Raw genomic sequence first — 17081 nt, 5'->3', positions numbered from 1 at the left:
GGGAGGGGAAACAGTAACAAGGGGGGACAGTAACACGGGGAGGGTGGAACAGTAACACGGGGAGGGGGAACAGTAACACGGGGAGGGGGGAACAAGGGGAACAGTAACAAGGGGAGGGGGAACAGTAACAAGGGGAGGGGGAACAGTAACAAGGGGAGGGGGGAACAGTAACAAGGGGAGGGGGAACAGTAACAAGGGGAGGGGGAACAGTAACAAGGGGAGGGGGGAACAGTAACAAGGGGAGGGGGAACAGTAACACGGGGAGGGGGAACAGTAACACGGGGAGGGGGAACAGTAACACGGGGAGGGGGGAACAGTAACAAGGGGAGGGGGGGGAACAGTAACAAGGGGAGGGGGGGAACAGTAACAAAGGGGGAACAGTAACACGGGGAGGGGGAACAGTAACACGAGGGGGAAACAGTAACAAGAGGAGGGGGAACAGTAACACGGGGAGGGGGGGGAACAGTAACACGGGGAGGGGGAACAGTATCACAGGGAGGGAGGGAGGGAGGGAACAGTAACAAGGGGGGACAGTAACACGGGGAGGGGGAACAGTAACACGAGGGGGAAACAGTAACAAGGGGAGGGGGAACAGTAACAAGGGGAGGGGGAACAGTAACACGGGGAGGGGGAACAGTAACAAGGGGGGACAGTAACACGGGGAGGGGGGAACAGTAACACGAGGGGGAAACAGTAACAAGGGGAGGGGGGAACAGTAACACGAGGGGGAAACAGAAACAACACTACTTTTGATCAGAGCTGTAGGTTTATTTGGTCATTAAGTAGTGCACTATATTAGGAAATAGGGAACGCAGCTAGGTGTCTGTATGAACAAAGTCCAGTTCCCCTCGTCAAAACACCTGAGAACCCTCTCACCTACGTGGCTGCTTCCAGCTGTACTGCTTTAAGGACCCGCTTTCCAGTTCTCTCCAGTTCCTACACTCAGAACACTGGGGCTGTGTGCCAAATGGCACCCTATTCAGTGCTCTACTTTTGACCAGAATCCTATGGGCCCTAGTGCACAATTTAGAGAATAGGGTGCCATTTGGGGCATAGCCCCGAGGTTCCTCTCACCTGGTTTGCTGCTCACACTTGTGCCTCTTCAGGGACCCACTCTGACTGTAGCTCCTACAGCACTCTGTGCATTTGTACGGCTTCTCTCCTGTGTGGACAACCATGTGCACTTTACGAGACGCCGAAGTGATGAAGCACTTGTCACACTCGGAGCATTTGTATGGTTTCTCCCCTGTGTGTCTCCTCATGTGCTGCGCTAGATGCCCACTCTGACTGTATCTCCTACAGCACTCTGTGCATTTGTACGGCTTCTCTCCTGTGTGGACAACCATGTGTACTTTACGAGACGCCGAAGTGATGAAGCACTTGTCACACTCAGAGCATTTGTAAGGTTTCTCCCCTGTGTGTTTCATTGTAACGTGGTCTTTCAGTTGGTACCCCTCGTTGAACTGCTTCCCACAGTCCTGGCAAGAGAACAGCGTTTTCCTGCTGTGTTGTCGCCGGTGGATCATAAGGGTGTGCGGCCGGGCAAAAGTCATGGAACACTCTGGGCAGGACAGCGGGCGCTCGCCGGTGTGGCTCAGCCGGTGATACTTCAGACTAATGTAACGGACAAAACTCTGGCCACACTCCGGGCACAAGTACGGTTTATTCCCGCTGTGGGCCGTCATGTGGCTCTTCAGGTGGTCGGAGATTTTGAAGCTTTGGCCGCACTGGGGGCAGACGTAGGGCCGCGCGTCGCTGTGGAACCGCATGTGGCGGGTCAGGTTGGATTTGAACGTGAAGGTCCTGCCGCATTGGAGGCAGGCGAAGGGGCGCTCCACCTCGTGGATTGGTCGGTGCTCGTCTAGACTGCCTTTCCGGGAGAAGGTTTTATGGCAAACCTCACAGGAGTGCGGCCGGTACTGTGTGTGGCTCCGGGAATGAAACTTAAACTGAATTTTGGAGGAGAACTTCTGGCCGCAGTCTGGACACGGGAACCTGGGGACCTTCTGGTTGTGAGGCCAACATTCCAGGTCAGCCCGCAACGCAGCCGGATTGAATGGCTGAACGGTAGACGACTGCAGCTGCCTCCCATCATCCTGGTGGTACAGGGGAGCATCCTTCATCTTCATACCCAAGTAATGTGCATCTGTCCTGGGGTCGCTCTCTGTAGGTCCCCTGGTGTTACCCATCTCTGGGTCGTAGCTCTCTGTCTTCACAGAGTTCAACCAGTGTTCATCACTTCTCGTACCGATAGGCAGCTCGTCCATCTCTTGTTTCACCTGGTTTAGAACAGAATAGCTTTATTTTCCCAGAGGAAACTTAAGTGATAGTAAGATACGTCAAGATATCTTGTAAATATATACAGTGCACTCTGAAAGTATTCAGACCCCTTGACTTTTTCCTCAATCTTACATTAGCCTCGTTCTAAAATTGATTAAATACATGTCCCCCCCCCCTCAATCTATAAACAATACCCTATAATGACAAAGCAAAAATTGTTAAAAAAAACTGTTTTTAAATGTATTAAAAAGTAAAAAACTATCACATTTACGTAAGTATTCAGATCCTTTACTCAGTACTTTATTGAAGCGCCTTTGGAACCTTTGGCAGTGATTACAGCCTTGAGCCTTGAGGTATGACGCTACAAGCTTGGTTCACCTGCATTTGGGGAATTTCTCCCCATTCTTCTCTGCAGATCCTCTTAAGCTCTGTCAGGTTGGATGGGGAGTGTTGCTTCACTGTTATTTTCAGGTCTCTCCAGAGATGTTCAATCGGGTTCAAGTCCGGGCTCTGGCAGGGCCCCTCAAGGTCATTCAGAAACTTGTCCCGAAGCCACTCCTGCGTTGTCTTGGCTGTGTGCTTAGGGTGGTTGTCCTGTTGGAAGGTGAACCTTCGCCCCAGTCTGAGGTCCTGAGTGCTCTGGAGCAGGTTTTCCTCAAGGATCTCTCTGTACTTTGCTCTGTTCATCTTTGCCTCGATCCTGACTATTCTCCCAGTCCCTGCCATTGAAAAACATCCCCACAGTATGATGCTGCCACCACCATGCTTCACAGTAGAGATGGTGCCAGATATCCTCCAGACGTGACGCTTGGCATTCAGGCCAAAATAGTTTGATCTTGGTTTCATCAGACCACAGAATCTTGTTTCTCATGGTCAGAGTCCTTTAGGTGCCTTTTGGCAAACTCCAAGCAGGCTGTCATGTGCCTTTTACTGAGGAGTGGCTTCCATCTGGCCTCTCTACCATAAAGGCCTGGTTCGTGGAGTGCTGCAGAGACGGACGAACCTTCCAGGAGGACAACCATCTCCACAGAGGAACTCTGGAGCTCTGTCCGAGTGACCATCAGCTTCTTGGTCAGGACTCTTGGTGGTTCTAAACTTCTTTCACTTAAAAATGATGGAGGCAACTGTGTTCTTGGGTACCTTTTTTGGTACCCTTCCTCAGATCGGTGCCTCGACACAATCCTGTCTCGGAGCTCTATGGACAATTCCTTCGACCTCATGACTTGGTTTTATCTCTGACATGCACTGTCAACTGTGGGACCTTATATAGACAGGTGTGTGCCTTTCCAAATCATGTCCAATCAATTGAATTTACCACAGATGGACTCCAATCAAGTTGTAGAAACATATCAAGGATGATCAATGGAAACAGAATGGACCTGAGCACAATTTTGAGTCTCATAGCAAAGGTTCTGAATACTTTGTAAACATTTCTAAAAACATGTTTTGCTTTGTCATTATGGGGTATCGTGTGTAGATTGATAAACATTTTTTATGTGGAAAAAGTCAAAAAAATGTGGAAAAAATCAAGGGGTCAGAATACTTTCCGAATGAACTGTAGCTGCAACATTCACACAGATACAAATGGTATAAAAGATCTCAATTACATTTTCATTTAAAAGCTACAAGTTTAAACCTACCTCTTGTTTTGCTGCGTCAGGCCTCAAGATGGAGCGGGAGAATTTGAGAATGATCTTGGGTTTATTTTTGCTTCCCTTCGGGCCGTGCTGATGTCTAGAAACTACTGATACCTGGCTAGAAACACTTTCACTGTCAGCAGAGTTGTGTCCATTTCCTGTGGATTGTTTCTTTCCTCTGCTGGTGGTGTTTTTCTTCTTCGTTGGTTTTCTACCTGGTTTGTTGTTCTTCTTCGGGTTGTTCTGGTTAAGTCTGGGAGTGCAGAGAGACAGTTGAACCTTTGTTAGTCTGTGGAGTCTCAAGATGGGTAAAGAAACAGCAGCGGACATCTTGAGTTGATTCAGGTTGACGCTATGCAGAGAATCTCCTTCCTCCATCTTGAGTTGATTCAGGTTAACGCTATGCAGAGAATCTCCTTCCTCCATCTTGAGTTGATTCAGGTTAACGCTATGCAGAGAATCTCCTTCCTCCATCTTGAGTTGATTCAGGTTAACGCTATGCAGAGAATCTCCTTCCTCCATCTTGAGTTGATTCAGGTTAACGCTATGCAGAGAATCTCCTTCCTCCATCTTGAGTTGATTCAGGTTAACGCTATGCAGAGAATCTCCTTCCTCCATTTTGAGTTGATTCAGGTTAACACTATGCAGAGAATCTCCTTCCTCCATTTTGAGTTGATTCAGGTTAACACTATGCAGAGAATCTCCTTCCTCCATTTTGAGTTGATTCAGGTTAACACTATGCAGAGAATCTCCTTCCTCCATTTTGAGTTGATTCAGGTTAACACTATGCAGAGAATCTCCTTCCTCCATTTTGAGTTGATTCAGGTTAACACTATGCAGAGAATCTCCTTCCTCCATTTTGAGTTGATTCAGGTTAACGCTATGCAGAGAATCTCCTTCCTCCATCTTGAGTTGATTCAGGTTAACGCTATGCAGAGAATCTCCTTCCTCCATTTTGAGTTGATTCAGGTTAACGCTATGCAGAGAATCTCCTTCCTCCATCTTGAGTTGATTCAGGTTAACACTATGCAGAGAATCTCCTTCCTCCATTTTAAGTTGATGTAGTTAACCTGGGCAGAGAAACTTGTTCTGTTAAACTAACGGCCTTCATATCAGTAAATGTTTCAAACTTCCAGGGTCTTATAGCTCTAGGCTGGTGCCATGTGGGTGATTGTGATGGCTTGTCTTCTCCTTATAAGACAGCTATAGGCTGGTGCCATGTGGGTAACTGTGATGGCTTGTCTTCTCCTTATAAGACAGCTCTAGGCTGGTGCCATGTGGGTAACTGTGATGGCTTGTCTTCTCCTTATAAGACAGCTCTAGGCTGGTGCCATGTGGGTAACTGTGATGGCTTGTCTTCTCCTTATAAGACAGCTCTAGGCTGGTGCCATGTGGGTAACTGTGATGGCTTGTCTTCTCCTTATAAGACAGCTCTAGGCTGGTGCCATGTGGGTAACTGTGATGGCTTGTCTTCTCCTTATAAGACAGCTCTAGGCTGGTGCCATGTGGGTAACTGTGATGGCTTGTCTTCTCCTTATAAGACAGCTCTAGGCTGGTGCCATGTGGGTAACTGTGATGGCTTGTCTTCTCCTTATAAGACAGCTCTAGGCTGGTGCCATGTGGGTAACTGTGATGGCTTGTCTTCTTATAAGACAGAGCTGGTCATCATCTGTAAGAAGTAATGGAGAGACATGTAAGAATAAAGAAGAATATCAACTAGACAAAATCCAATTGACAAAATCAGAATAAGGGAATCAAAGGCCTGTTCGCCCCGCTATTATCCAGAAGGTGAGGTCCATACAGGTGCATCAAAGCTGGGACCGAAAGATTGAAAAACAGCTTCTATCTCATGGCCATCAGACTTTTAAATAGCCATCTCTAGCAGGCCTCTATCCAGTATCCTGCCCTGAACTTAAGTCGCTGTCACTAGCTGACTATCACCCAATTACTCATCTCTGCACCTTAAGGGCTCCTGCTCTATGTACATAGACAGGGAACACTGGTCACTTCAATAATGTTTACATACTGTTTTACCCATTTCATAAGTACAGTATATTCTAGTCAAGTACATCTTATTCAACTATTGCTGTACATACAGTGCCTTCAGGAAGTATTCAGACCCCTTGAATTGTCCACCTTTTGTTACATTAAATCCTTACTCTAAATTGAAAAAAATAAATACTAAAATCCTCAGCCATCTACACACAATACCCAATAATGACAAAGCAAAAACAGGTTTTTAGAAATGTTTGCAAATAAATAAAAAGGTATTTACAAAAGTATTCAGACCCTTTGCTATGAGACTCGAAATTGAGCTCAGATGCATCCTGTTTCCATTGACCATCCTTGATGTTTCTACAATTTGATTGGAGTCCACCTGTGGTAAATTCAATTGATTGGACATTATTTGTAAAGGCAGTATTTGTAAAGGCATTATTTGTAAAGACAGTGTGCATGTCAGAGCAAAAACCAAGCCATGAGGTCGAATGAATTGTCCTTAGAGCTCTGAGACAGGATTGTGTCGAGGCACAGATGTGGGGAAGTGTACCAAAACATTTATGCAGCATTGAAGGTCCCCAAAAACACAGTGGCCTCCATCATTTTTAAAATGGAAGAAGTTTGGAACCACCAAGATTCTTCCTAGAGCCGGCCGCCTGGCCAAACTGAGCAATCTGGGCCTTGGTCAGGGATGGTCACCTGACAGAGCTTTAGAGTTCCTCTGTGGAGATGGGAGAACTTTCCAGAAGGACAACCATCTCTACAGCAACAACAAATACAGGTGTGCCAAGCTTGTAGCATCATACCTTAGTCATTATGTGGTATTGTGTGTAGATTGAAAACGATTTTAGAATAAGGCTGTAACCTAACAACATTTGTAAAACGTCAAGGGGTCTGAATTCTTTCCGAAGGCACTGTATATGGGGCGGCAGGATAGCCTAGTTATTGTCACTGTCCTAGACTAATAAGCACACGTGATTTGATGATGTTGACCTGGTGCTGGAATAGTGGAGGCAGCTCCTGTTTTCTTTGCGACTTGCGGTAACTCTCCGTGGTTCTAAATTCAGTAGTTGTTTAGTAGTTTGAAAATGTGGAAACATTCATTTGCTTGACCATGCTGTAGGTCAAGCAAGAGTTTGTTAGATGCAATATGCTTTGTGGACTTGTGATGGTTTTGTGATGAAACAAAGGTGTGGTTGAATATTCTGTCTTCTTATTGAGGCAAAGCATATGACCTAACAGGTTCTAGAGCAAACAATGCAATCATCACAACACATAGGTTGCAATATGTTTTTGTTGGGCTCGGAATAGTCCACCACAGTGGACGTGTCATAATGGCCATAAAAACACGGAAATGGTTCCAATGGTTTTTTCTGACATTAATTTCTCACATTCAAATGAATTGTGTGTTTGCTGTACACTTACCTTGGCCTGACGTTTTGATAGCCTTGGAATTCTCTCTTGGACAAGGGAGTTTTATCACTATATTCACCTCAATTTACTCCCCAAAATGTGCTATGCTAATTATTGATAAAAGTTATCTTGTCCGAGACGTTATTATCAAAAATGTCACGCCAGGGTAAGCCTACACGAAACACTGACATTATATGAAGTAGTTCTAAATGGAAAAAGGCCAGATGGAAAAATGAATTGTGAAAAAACGATTGGAACCATTTCCAGGTTTTACGACTCATGAAGAAGGAACAATGGGACAGATGTATAAATGTGGATGTATAAATGTGGATGTATACATGTGGATGTATACATGTGAAGCTTGGTGTTTCCACTCACTACCAAATACGGAATTACAATTAATATGAGGAAATCAGTCAATTTAAATAAATTCATTAGGCCCTAAGCTATGGATTTCTCATGACTGGTAAAACAGATATGCATCGTTGGTCATATTAGATTTTTAAAAAAATGGGCCTCAGGATCTCGTCACGGTATCTCTGTGCAATCAAATTGCCATCGATAAAATGCAATTGTGTTTGTTGTCCATAGCTTATGCCTGCACATACCATAACCCCATCGCCACCATGGGGCACTTTTCAGCAAACCGTTCGCACACTCAAACGCCATACATGTGGTCTGCGGTAGTGAGGCCGGTTGGACCTACTGCCAAATTCTCTGAAGTGAAGTTGGAGGTGGCTTACAGTAGATAAATGAACATTAACTTCTCTGGCAACAGCTCTGGTGGACATTCCTGCAGTCAGCATACCATTTGCACGTACCCTCAAAACTTGAGACATCTGTGGTGTTGTGTGATATAAGTGCATGTTTTCGAGTGGCCTTTTATTATCCCCAGCACAAGGTGCACCTGTGTAATGATCATAATCAGCTTGTTGATATGCCAGACCTGTCCAATGGATGGATTATATTGGCTAAGGAGAAATGCTCACTAACAGTGATGTAAACAATAGTTCAGCAAATTAAACATGGGACCAACAGTTTAATGCCTTTATATTTTTGTTCATTGTATGAGCAGAACTGTCCGAGTCTATATTCAAGTAATACAAATAAATTACCATCGAGCACGCCCATAAATTGGGGGAAACAATCATTATTTCCCATTCACCACCATCTTCGTTGTTGATTTTACGACAATAACAAAACATGTTCATTGTACATGGAACCAGATAAAAACTCCCGACCTGCAGATCGCAAACAAGGAAATAAAGCCTGTATGCCATCAGTCTATTCGCCATTGGAGAGTGGGAAATGCAGGGAGCAGGTGTCCAAGTACAGTAGGCAACACGTAGCTATGTGTGTGAAAAATATTGGATCACAGGTAATACATTTAACTTGTTTAGTATAGTTCATGTGTAACTCCACTCGCTACTTGTAGCTGTATAGTCTATGTGTTGTTGGTCGTGGTTTGATTATGTTCCGGTCGGAAGCTAGCTACAGTAGCTAGCTGCTAACGTTATTAGGTGAAAAGGGGCACGAGGGAAGCCCTAAATTATATTTTAAAAAATCTAACTAGGCAAGTCAATTAAGAACAAATTATTATTTACAATGACGGCCTACCCCAGGCTAAACCCGGACGACGCTGGGCCAATTGTGCGCCGCCCTTTGGGACTCCCAATCACGGCCGGATGTGATCCAGCCTGGAGAGACAACAACTGCATTAACTGTCAAGTCTAGAAACGGACAGTCTACCTGCAGAGACGGAGGCAGCAATCTTCAGCGGGTATGAGGGATCCGAGTTGGTCCGACAAGCTAGTACATTTATCTCTGAGAAATAATTACGATCCCTGTTTGTAATAAACACTGTTATCCATACACAGGGTTGCCAGGTCATGTGAAAAAACCTGGGCAAAAGTCCTGAAACGAGGACTATTTTTTTTTTTCCACATCAAGAGATGAGTTGTAATAAACCATTTTCCCATAACGTTATTAGCCTATTAACAAGGAACATAGACGTAACTACATGCTAAATGTGTTATACGTGAAGCAACGCAGAGTGCCTGGATAAAACCTTATTGGACATATACTACAAACCTCCAGAGTGCCTTATTGCTATTATAAACTGGTTATCAACGTAAAAGTTGTCATACCCATATGGTATATGGTCTGATATACCACAGCGTTCAGCCAATCAGCATTCAGGGCTCGAACTCGGGTTATAATTGTAAATAAATCACTTTTGTGCATAACTATAGATCAATACACATAGTTTGAGTGATGAAAGTTGGACAATGTTCAGGGACGGAGGATCTACAAATCTGAGCGAGAAACACTTGGATGGAAAAAAAAACCTGAATGTTTGGCTATTTTCTGTCAATTGTGCTGTTCATATGAAGCCAGATGTTAAGATGACAAACTGCTATAAATTGACCATTTGTGAGATTGCCTTGTCATTTTAATAAGCAAAGGCTACAAACTAAAATCTAGGGTTATGATTGTAATTCAACTTCGCCATGGTTTGCTTAGATAGATGCAGGTAGCCTATAGCCCCTGATAGGTCTACATCTAATTTCAGATAGTCTACAGTAGACGAGGCAAAATGTAAACTGAACAATTTAGCGTATTGCTTAGTTCAAATTAATACTCATTTATTCTACATGAATAGTTTGGCGATTTGAGGTAAGAAGTGCTTGTGTTTCCCAATAACCTGCTGGGATGGGCTACTGAGGATCAGTCTTAATTTCAATCATTGGATAAAATATTCATATGTATATCAACTGAATGTTTGTCAACAGCCAGTGTTTATTTTTTAAGAGAAATGCCATGGCGACCGCGGTGCAACTTAGAGTAGCCCAAAACCTGCAACCAATACATTCTCACCCGTGACATCATTTTCAAAGTTGCCCAAATGTCAAAACTGCGAACATGGCAACCCTGAACAGACAGATCAAAGGAAGTTGTGACTGCTTCTGCTGCTCTTCTTGGTCAAGATATCCACATTACTGCCACCTAGCGGAGCGGAGGAATTAGATATTTAGTTCCATTTAATACATGTACAATACCAATTAGATAGATTCTTATGGGTTTCCCTATTCATCTGTGCGTGTACGATCTACAATCATTACCTCTACATAAACCTTAAAGAGACAGTATAAACTGAGTGTACGAAACATCAAGGACACCTTCCTAATATTGAGTTGAACCCCCACCAGCCACCACTTTTGCCCTCAGAACAGCCTCAATTCATTTGGGCACGGACTCCACAGAGACGCTGGTCCATGTTGACTCCAATGCTTCCTACTGTTGTGTCAAGTTGGCTGGATGTCCTTTGGGTGGTGGAACATTCTTGATACACACGGGAAACTGTTGAGTGTGGAAAAACCCAGCAGCGTTGCAGTTCTTGACACAAACCAGTGCGCCTGGCACCTACTACCATACCCCATTCAAAAGCACTTAAATATGTTGTCTTGCCCATTCACCCTCTGAATGGCACACATACACAACCCATGTCTCAAAGCTTAAACATCCTTCTTTACCCTGACCCCTCCCCTTCATCTTTACCCTGACTCCTCCCCTTCATCTTTAACCTGTCTCCTCCCCTTCATCTTTAACCTGTCTCCTCCCCTTCATCTTTAACCTGTCTCCTCCCCTTCATCTTTAACCTGTCTCCTCCCCTTCATCTTTAACCTGTCTCCTCCCCTTCATCTTTAACCTGTCTCCTCCCCTTCATCTTTAACCTGACTCCTCCCCTTCATCTACACTGATTGAACTGTTTTAACAAGTGACATCAATAAGGGATCATAGCTTTCACCTGGTTAGTCTGTCATGGAAAGAGGTGTATGATACAGAATGTTTTGACAATGATGTATCTCCTTAATGACCATCATTCAAACTCACATAAAATGGGAGTAAATAAAAGTCAACAATGAGTCGAACCAAAACTTAGATCAAAGCTCTGTAATTCAATGTAGTCATAATGTATTGATTTTCACATCACCATCTTGTAATTTGCTCCATAAGTCATCAATGATCAATTTGAACACAGCTCCAACTGCCACTAACATCACCATGGTGACCACCACACCCTTCTTTCTCCCTTACTGGGTGTGTTGACATTGAAGTGGTTTCCACCATTGCTCTCCATCATCTCCTCTCTCTTCTCCAGCAGCTCAGTGACCTGAGTGTGGTCACCTTTCTCCTTGTTGTTGAAGACATGATATCTGCCCCTGCAGGTACTTATTAGTTGTAGCAGTTGACTGTTGTCCTTCAGTAGGTCCTTCACTGGTCTCCCCTCTAGCTGGTCTCCCCCAGTGAACAGCACCATGGTGTACATTAAAGACTTCTCTAAAGTGCTCCTGGATCCACATCACGACGGCATTCCTCTCCTCCTCTGTGAACCTCACCCCCTGATCACCAGCAGGAACGCGTGAGATCCTGGAGTGGCGGAAAAGCCCGGGGTGTGGTTGACGTGGCGGGAGGCCCGTGGTGTGGTCGACGTGGCGGGAGCAGAGGGAGGCCTGTCCGGTTGACCCTCTAGCGGTAGTAGCAGCTGGCCCGGTCTAACTCTCACAATCTGTGGTCATGGCAACCATAGAGAAGTTCACTCAGAAGGTCTCTGCCAATGATGGTGTTGCCTGCTGAACTCTGACCCTGCCCAGTGTTACCAATCAGAAGCAGCCTCAACGCTGCCACTATGGAGACACATACACACAATACAGTCAAACAAGTCAGTTTATTGATCCGTTCAATTCATCAGTCAACCATTTGGACAGGGCCGTTTCAATACAACTTCTCTATTAAGTAGGGCCTAGTCCTGGGATAAAAACCCTATTTCAATGGAGATTCTCTTGCTTTTTAGTCCAGGATTTGGCTTAATCGGAGTCTGGGAAACCTCCCTTGAACATTTTACAACACACATCAGGTACGTTAAACTGCATCACAGTGAAAGTGGTTGATTTCATTGAGGGTTAAATAATTGATAGAAGAGTGAATAGGCCTAGAGATTTCCCTGGTCAGGTGATCTTATATTTTGAGTTCTACTGGGGTAAGACAGTTAAACTGCAGTAAGTGCATGAGGCAGTTATACATGATATTTTTCAAGAATCAATGGCTACGTGTCCAAAAAGTCCAAAAATGAATGTACCAATCACAGATTGTCCCTTTTTAAGTTCTGTATAAAGTCCAGTTTCCCTACTCAGAACACCGGAGAATCCTATAACCTGGTTCCTTTCACCTGGGCTCATTTTAAGGATCGACTCTCCGTTGCTCTCCAGTTCCGACACTGAGAACACCGGGACGGTGTCCCAAATGGCATCCTATTCCATATAGTGCACTACTTTTGACCAGAGCCATGTGGGCCCTAGTGCACTTTATAGGGAGGCATTTGGGATGTACCCTGGAGGTTCCTCTCACCTGGGTTTCTTCTTACACCTGTGCCTCTTCAGGGACCCAGTTTGACTTTGACTGTAGCTCTCCCTACAACCATGCACTCGCAACGTAGAATTGACAAAGCACTGCATTTGTACGGCTTCTCCCCACTGTGTGGACAACCATGTGCACTTTACGCAACATAGAATTGACAAAGCACTTGTCGCATTGACAAAGCACTTGTCATGCATTTGTACTTCTCCCCTGTGTGGAGAGCATTTGACAAAGCACTTGTCGCACTGGTTTCTCCCCTGTGTGTCTCCTCATGTGCTGCGTTAGATTCCCACTCTGACTGTAGCTAATGCCACACTCCATGCATTTGTACGGCTTCTCTCCGGTGTGGACAACCATGTGTGCATTACGGGCCCCCGAAGTGACAAAGCACTTGTCGCAATCGGAGCATTTGTAAGGTTTCTCCCCTGTGTGTTTCCTTCTGACGTGGTATTTTAGCTTGCACCGCTGTTTGAACTGGTTCCCACAGTCCTGGCAAGAGAACAGCGTCTCCCCGGTGTGTTTCAGCCGGTGGACCATAAGGATGTGCGGTCGGGCAAAGGTCATGGGACACTCTGGGCAGGACAGCGGGCGCTCGCCGGTGTGGCTCAGCCGGTGATACTTCAGACTCATGTAACTCTGGCCAGACTCCGGGCACACGTACAGTTTACACCCACTGTGGGCCGTCATGTGGCGCTTCAGGTGGGCGGAGATCTTGAAGACTTAGCCGCACTGGGGGCAGACGTAGGGCTGCGCATCACTGTGGAAACGCATGTGGCCGGTCAGGTTGGATTTGAACGTGAAGGTCCTGCCGCACTGCGGGCAGACGAAAGGACGTTCCGCATCGTGGATTGGTCGTCCAAGCCGGCTTTCCGGGAGAACGTCTTATGGCACACCTCGCAGGAGTACGGCCGCTACTGTGTGTGGATCCGGGAGTGGAACTCCAGCGTGGTTTTGGAGAAGAACTTCCGTCCACAATCTGGGCACGGAAACCAGCGGACCTTCTGGTTGCGAGGCCGCCATTCTGGGTCGGACCGGAATGCAGTCAGATTGAACGGCTGGCTGGTAGCCGACCGCAGGCGTCTCCTTCCATCCTGGAAGTACAGGGGGGCATCCTCTGCCTTGATACCCAAGTGATGTGCATCTGTCTTGGGGTCGCTCTCTGTAGGAGGTGCCTTGGTGTTACCCATCTCTGGGTCATAGCTCTCTGTCTTCACAGAGTTCAACCAGTGTTCAATTTTTGTCCCGACAGGCAGTTCGTCCATCTCTTGTTTCACCTGGTTTAAATTAGAATACCTTTATTTTTCTCTGAGGAAACTTACAACCAGTCAAGATATCTAGTAAACATATAGCTGCAACATTCACAAAGCATTACAAATGTGATACAAGATCTCAATTAAATGTTAATTTAAAAGCCACAACTTTAAACCTACCTCTTGTTTTACCTCGTCAGGCCTCAAGATGGCGGTGGAGAGTTGTAGACTTATCTTGGGTTTGTTTTTGCTTCCCTTGGGGCGACCCCACCACTTAGGGGCCGATGATACCTGGCTACAAACACTTTCACTGTCAGCAGAGTTATTTCCTTTTCCTGTGGATTGGTTCCTTCCTCTGGTGGTGGAGTTCTTCTTCTTCGTTGGTTTTCTGCCTGGTTTGTTATTGTTCTTCTGAGCAGCAAGAGACAGTTGATCCTTCGTTAGTCTGTGGAGTCTCACGATAGGTAAAGAAACGACAGCAGCCATTTTGAGTTGATGTAAGGCGAGTTTCTCTGGTCAAAAGTTGCTGACGCCTGACAGATCTTACTTAAAATACCTATCCAGGCATTGTATCAACTAACCAAATCATGTTATAGCAATCTGTCAGTCTATAACACCGTTGATGGTGTGGCAGGCAACCATTGGTTGATGAATCTAACATCTGAGCAGGGGAACATTACCCCTAGTCTCAATCTGGGCAAAGAAACGTGTTCTGTTAAACTAATGTCTCAGGATCTTGTAGCTCTAGGATGGAACCCTGTGGGGGATGTCTGGTCCTCTCCTTTAAAGACAGAGCTGGTCATCATTCTAGGGTCTTGTAGCTCTAGGATGGAACCCTGTGGGGGGGATGTCTTGTCCTCTCCTTTAAAGACAGAGCTGGTCATCATTCTAGCTCTAGGATGGAACCCTGTGGGGAGCTTGTCCTAAAGACAGAGCTGGTCAACCTTGTAGCTCTGACTGGGTGGGGGATGTCTTGTCCTCTCCTTTAAAGACAGAGCTGGTCATCATTCTAGGGTCTTGTAGCTCTAGGATGGAACCCTGTGGGGAATGTCTGGTCCTCTCCTTTAAAGACAGAGCTGGTCATCATTCTAGGGTCTTGTAGCTCTAGGATGGAACCCTGTGGGGAATGTCTGGTCCTCTCCTTTAAAGACAGAGCTGGTCATCATTCTAGGGTCTTGTAGCTCTAGGATGGAACCATGTGGGGAATGTCTGGTCCTCTCCTTTAAAGACAGTGCTGGTCATCATCTGTAAGAAACAATGGAGAGAAAGTCAATAAGAATTGAGAAAATTAAGCCTACAAGGTAAGAAAAGAAGCATATCAACCCCCCAAAAAAAGAATAGAATTGACCAGAATAAGAATAATGGAAACGAATAGTATCATCTCTCCAAAGTAGATATATTAATATAGTAAAGATGTCCTATGCAGAGATCCCTCCGCCATTTCCTGGTTGATAAAGTTGGAAGAGTTCACCTACTTTCAGTTTGACAAAACCAGCATGTATAGTGTAGAGAATCCTTGTACCCTAAACCGCTGTGAAGTAGCTTTTCCATAACCAGTATAGTATTTTCAGCTGTTTGAAGCTGGTGTACAAAACTGAAAGTAAAAGATGCATAAAACACATTTTATGAACGGGAGGCACAGAAATAGTACACATAGAACAGATCAACCGCTTCTGAGACTTGCTTTCAATGAGAATGACAAATCTATAACTTAGATTTCTATGTGAATTTGGTCCTGGTAGCCCAAAAAGTTACATATTGCATCTTTAAATAAACAATTATTGGGTGTCTAAGACATCCCAATAACATCCCTAAACTAAAACTCCACAAGATAACTCCAGGTTAAATAGAACTTCATGGTGAAATACAACACTAATTACATGTTGCTGTAAGTCTTTTTTTAAAGGATAAAACAAAGTCCACCAAATGCATTCTGTTGGTGCAAAACGAATCCGAATCTAAAGTTACTTTTGGATAAATACCGCATTGATTATATATTGATAAATCAACTCCACCGTTGGATATTTGCAGCGAAGTTTATTTGATAGCTTGCATTGTGGAAAGCGAAAGCTACTGTAGTTATTCAGTAGCTAGCAAAATAAATAAATATTCAGTAGCTAGCTCGTCGATGATGCTTGTTCAGCTAGCTCTGATCTACTACTGCAAGAGACATCTAATGGCCTCCCTGCAGGGACGGAGGCAGCAATCTGCAGTGGCCATGGCTGGTACGAGTCGGTTTACTGAGAAGCCTGTACATTTCATTCCACAGAAATAATACATGTATCCACAGCGCAAAGGAAGTAGTGACTACTGTTGTTGATTTTGTTCCAAGACCTCCACATTCTCAGTGCTGCCACCTAGCGGAGCGGATGAAGACATTTCCTCCCATTTCCATACTACAACATTCTCTATTAGAGATATTCTTATAGACCCCATTCTTATGGATTTTCTCTTTTCATCTGTGCATATACTGTCTGCAAATGAATTATCTGCACCTAAAACCATAACCACATAGTAATACACGTAGCTACTGTTTGAAGAGACAACTTAATGTAGCTAGTTGTTCTAGATCTTTTATGTCCGAATTAGTTTTGCACCCTGTAAAGCAGAAAGTGTATGTTGTAAAATATTGTCTTTCTTTGCTCTTCACCTTCACCTCTCTCTGCCTCTTCTCTCCTCCGTTGCTCTTCAGCTCTCATCCTTCTCCCTCTTCTCTCCTCCGTTGCTCTTCAGCTCTGATCTTTCTGCCTCTTCTCTCCTCCGTTGCTCTTCAGCTCTCATCTTTCTGCCTCTTCTCTCCTCCGTTGCTCTTCAGCTCTGATCTTTCTGCCTCTTCTCTCCTCCGTTGCTCTTCAGCTCTGATCTCTCTGCCTCTTCTCTCCTCTGTTGCTCTTCAGCTCTGATCTTCTGCCTCTTCTCTCCTCCGTTGCTCTTCAGCTCTGATCTCTCTGCCTCTTCTCTCCTCCGTTGCTCTTCAGCTCTGATCTCTCTGCCTCTTCTCTCCTCCGTTGCTCTTCAGCTCTGATCTCTCTGCCTCTTCTCTCCTCTGTTGCTCTTCAGCTCTGATCTCTCTGCCTCTTCTCTC

General features: G+C 45.1%; 1 protein-coding gene across 2 annotated transcripts; it reads right to left on the bottom strand.

Annotated features, from left to right (window-relative positions):
- Positions 1-687: 687 nt before the first annotated feature.
- On the bottom strand, positions 688-14882 carry LOC112230188 (zinc finger protein 501). Of its 2 annotated transcripts, XM_042313351.1 has the most exons (3): positions 9078-9210; positions 3921-5586; positions 688-2279 (listed from the first exon to the last, which is right to left on the bottom strand). In XM_042313351.1, exons 2-3 carry the CDS (start codon positions 4965-4967, stop codon positions 1071-1073), a joined length of 2256 nt encoding a protein of 751 aa, XP_042169285.1. In that variant the 5' UTR covers positions 4968-5586; positions 9078-9210; the 3' UTR covers positions 688-1070. The 2 variants fall into 2 exon arrangements, with proteins under 2 accessions (XP_042169285.1, XP_024252153.2); XM_024396385.2 differs by lacking the exons at positions 3921-5586; positions 9078-9210 and adding an exon at positions 14177-14882.
- Between the last annotated feature and the right edge of the window lie 2199 nt (positions 14883-17081).

Source organism: Oncorhynchus tshawytscha, unplaced genomic scaffold (assembly GCF_018296145.1).
Source record: "Oncorhynchus tshawytscha isolate Ot180627B unplaced genomic scaffold, Otsh_v2.0 Un_contig_4547_pilon_pilon, whole genome shotgun sequence".
In the NCBI taxonomy this organism is placed as follows: Eukaryota; Metazoa; Chordata; class Actinopteri; order Salmoniformes; family Salmonidae; genus Oncorhynchus; species Oncorhynchus tshawytscha.
The sequence above is the reverse complement of the archived record's forward strand: the minus strand, read 5'-3'. Positions and strand labels throughout refer to the sequence as shown.

Coding starts and splice junctions, on each gene's coding strand:
- LOC112230188 (XM_042313351.1), bottom strand. CDS start 4,967: ATGGAGGAAGGAGATTCTCTGCATAGTGTTAACCTGAATCAACTCAAG. Junction 2,280..3,920: donor CTGACGCAGCAAAACAAGAG/GTAGGTTTAAAC, acceptor GTTCTAAACCAG/GTGAAACAAGAGATGGACGA.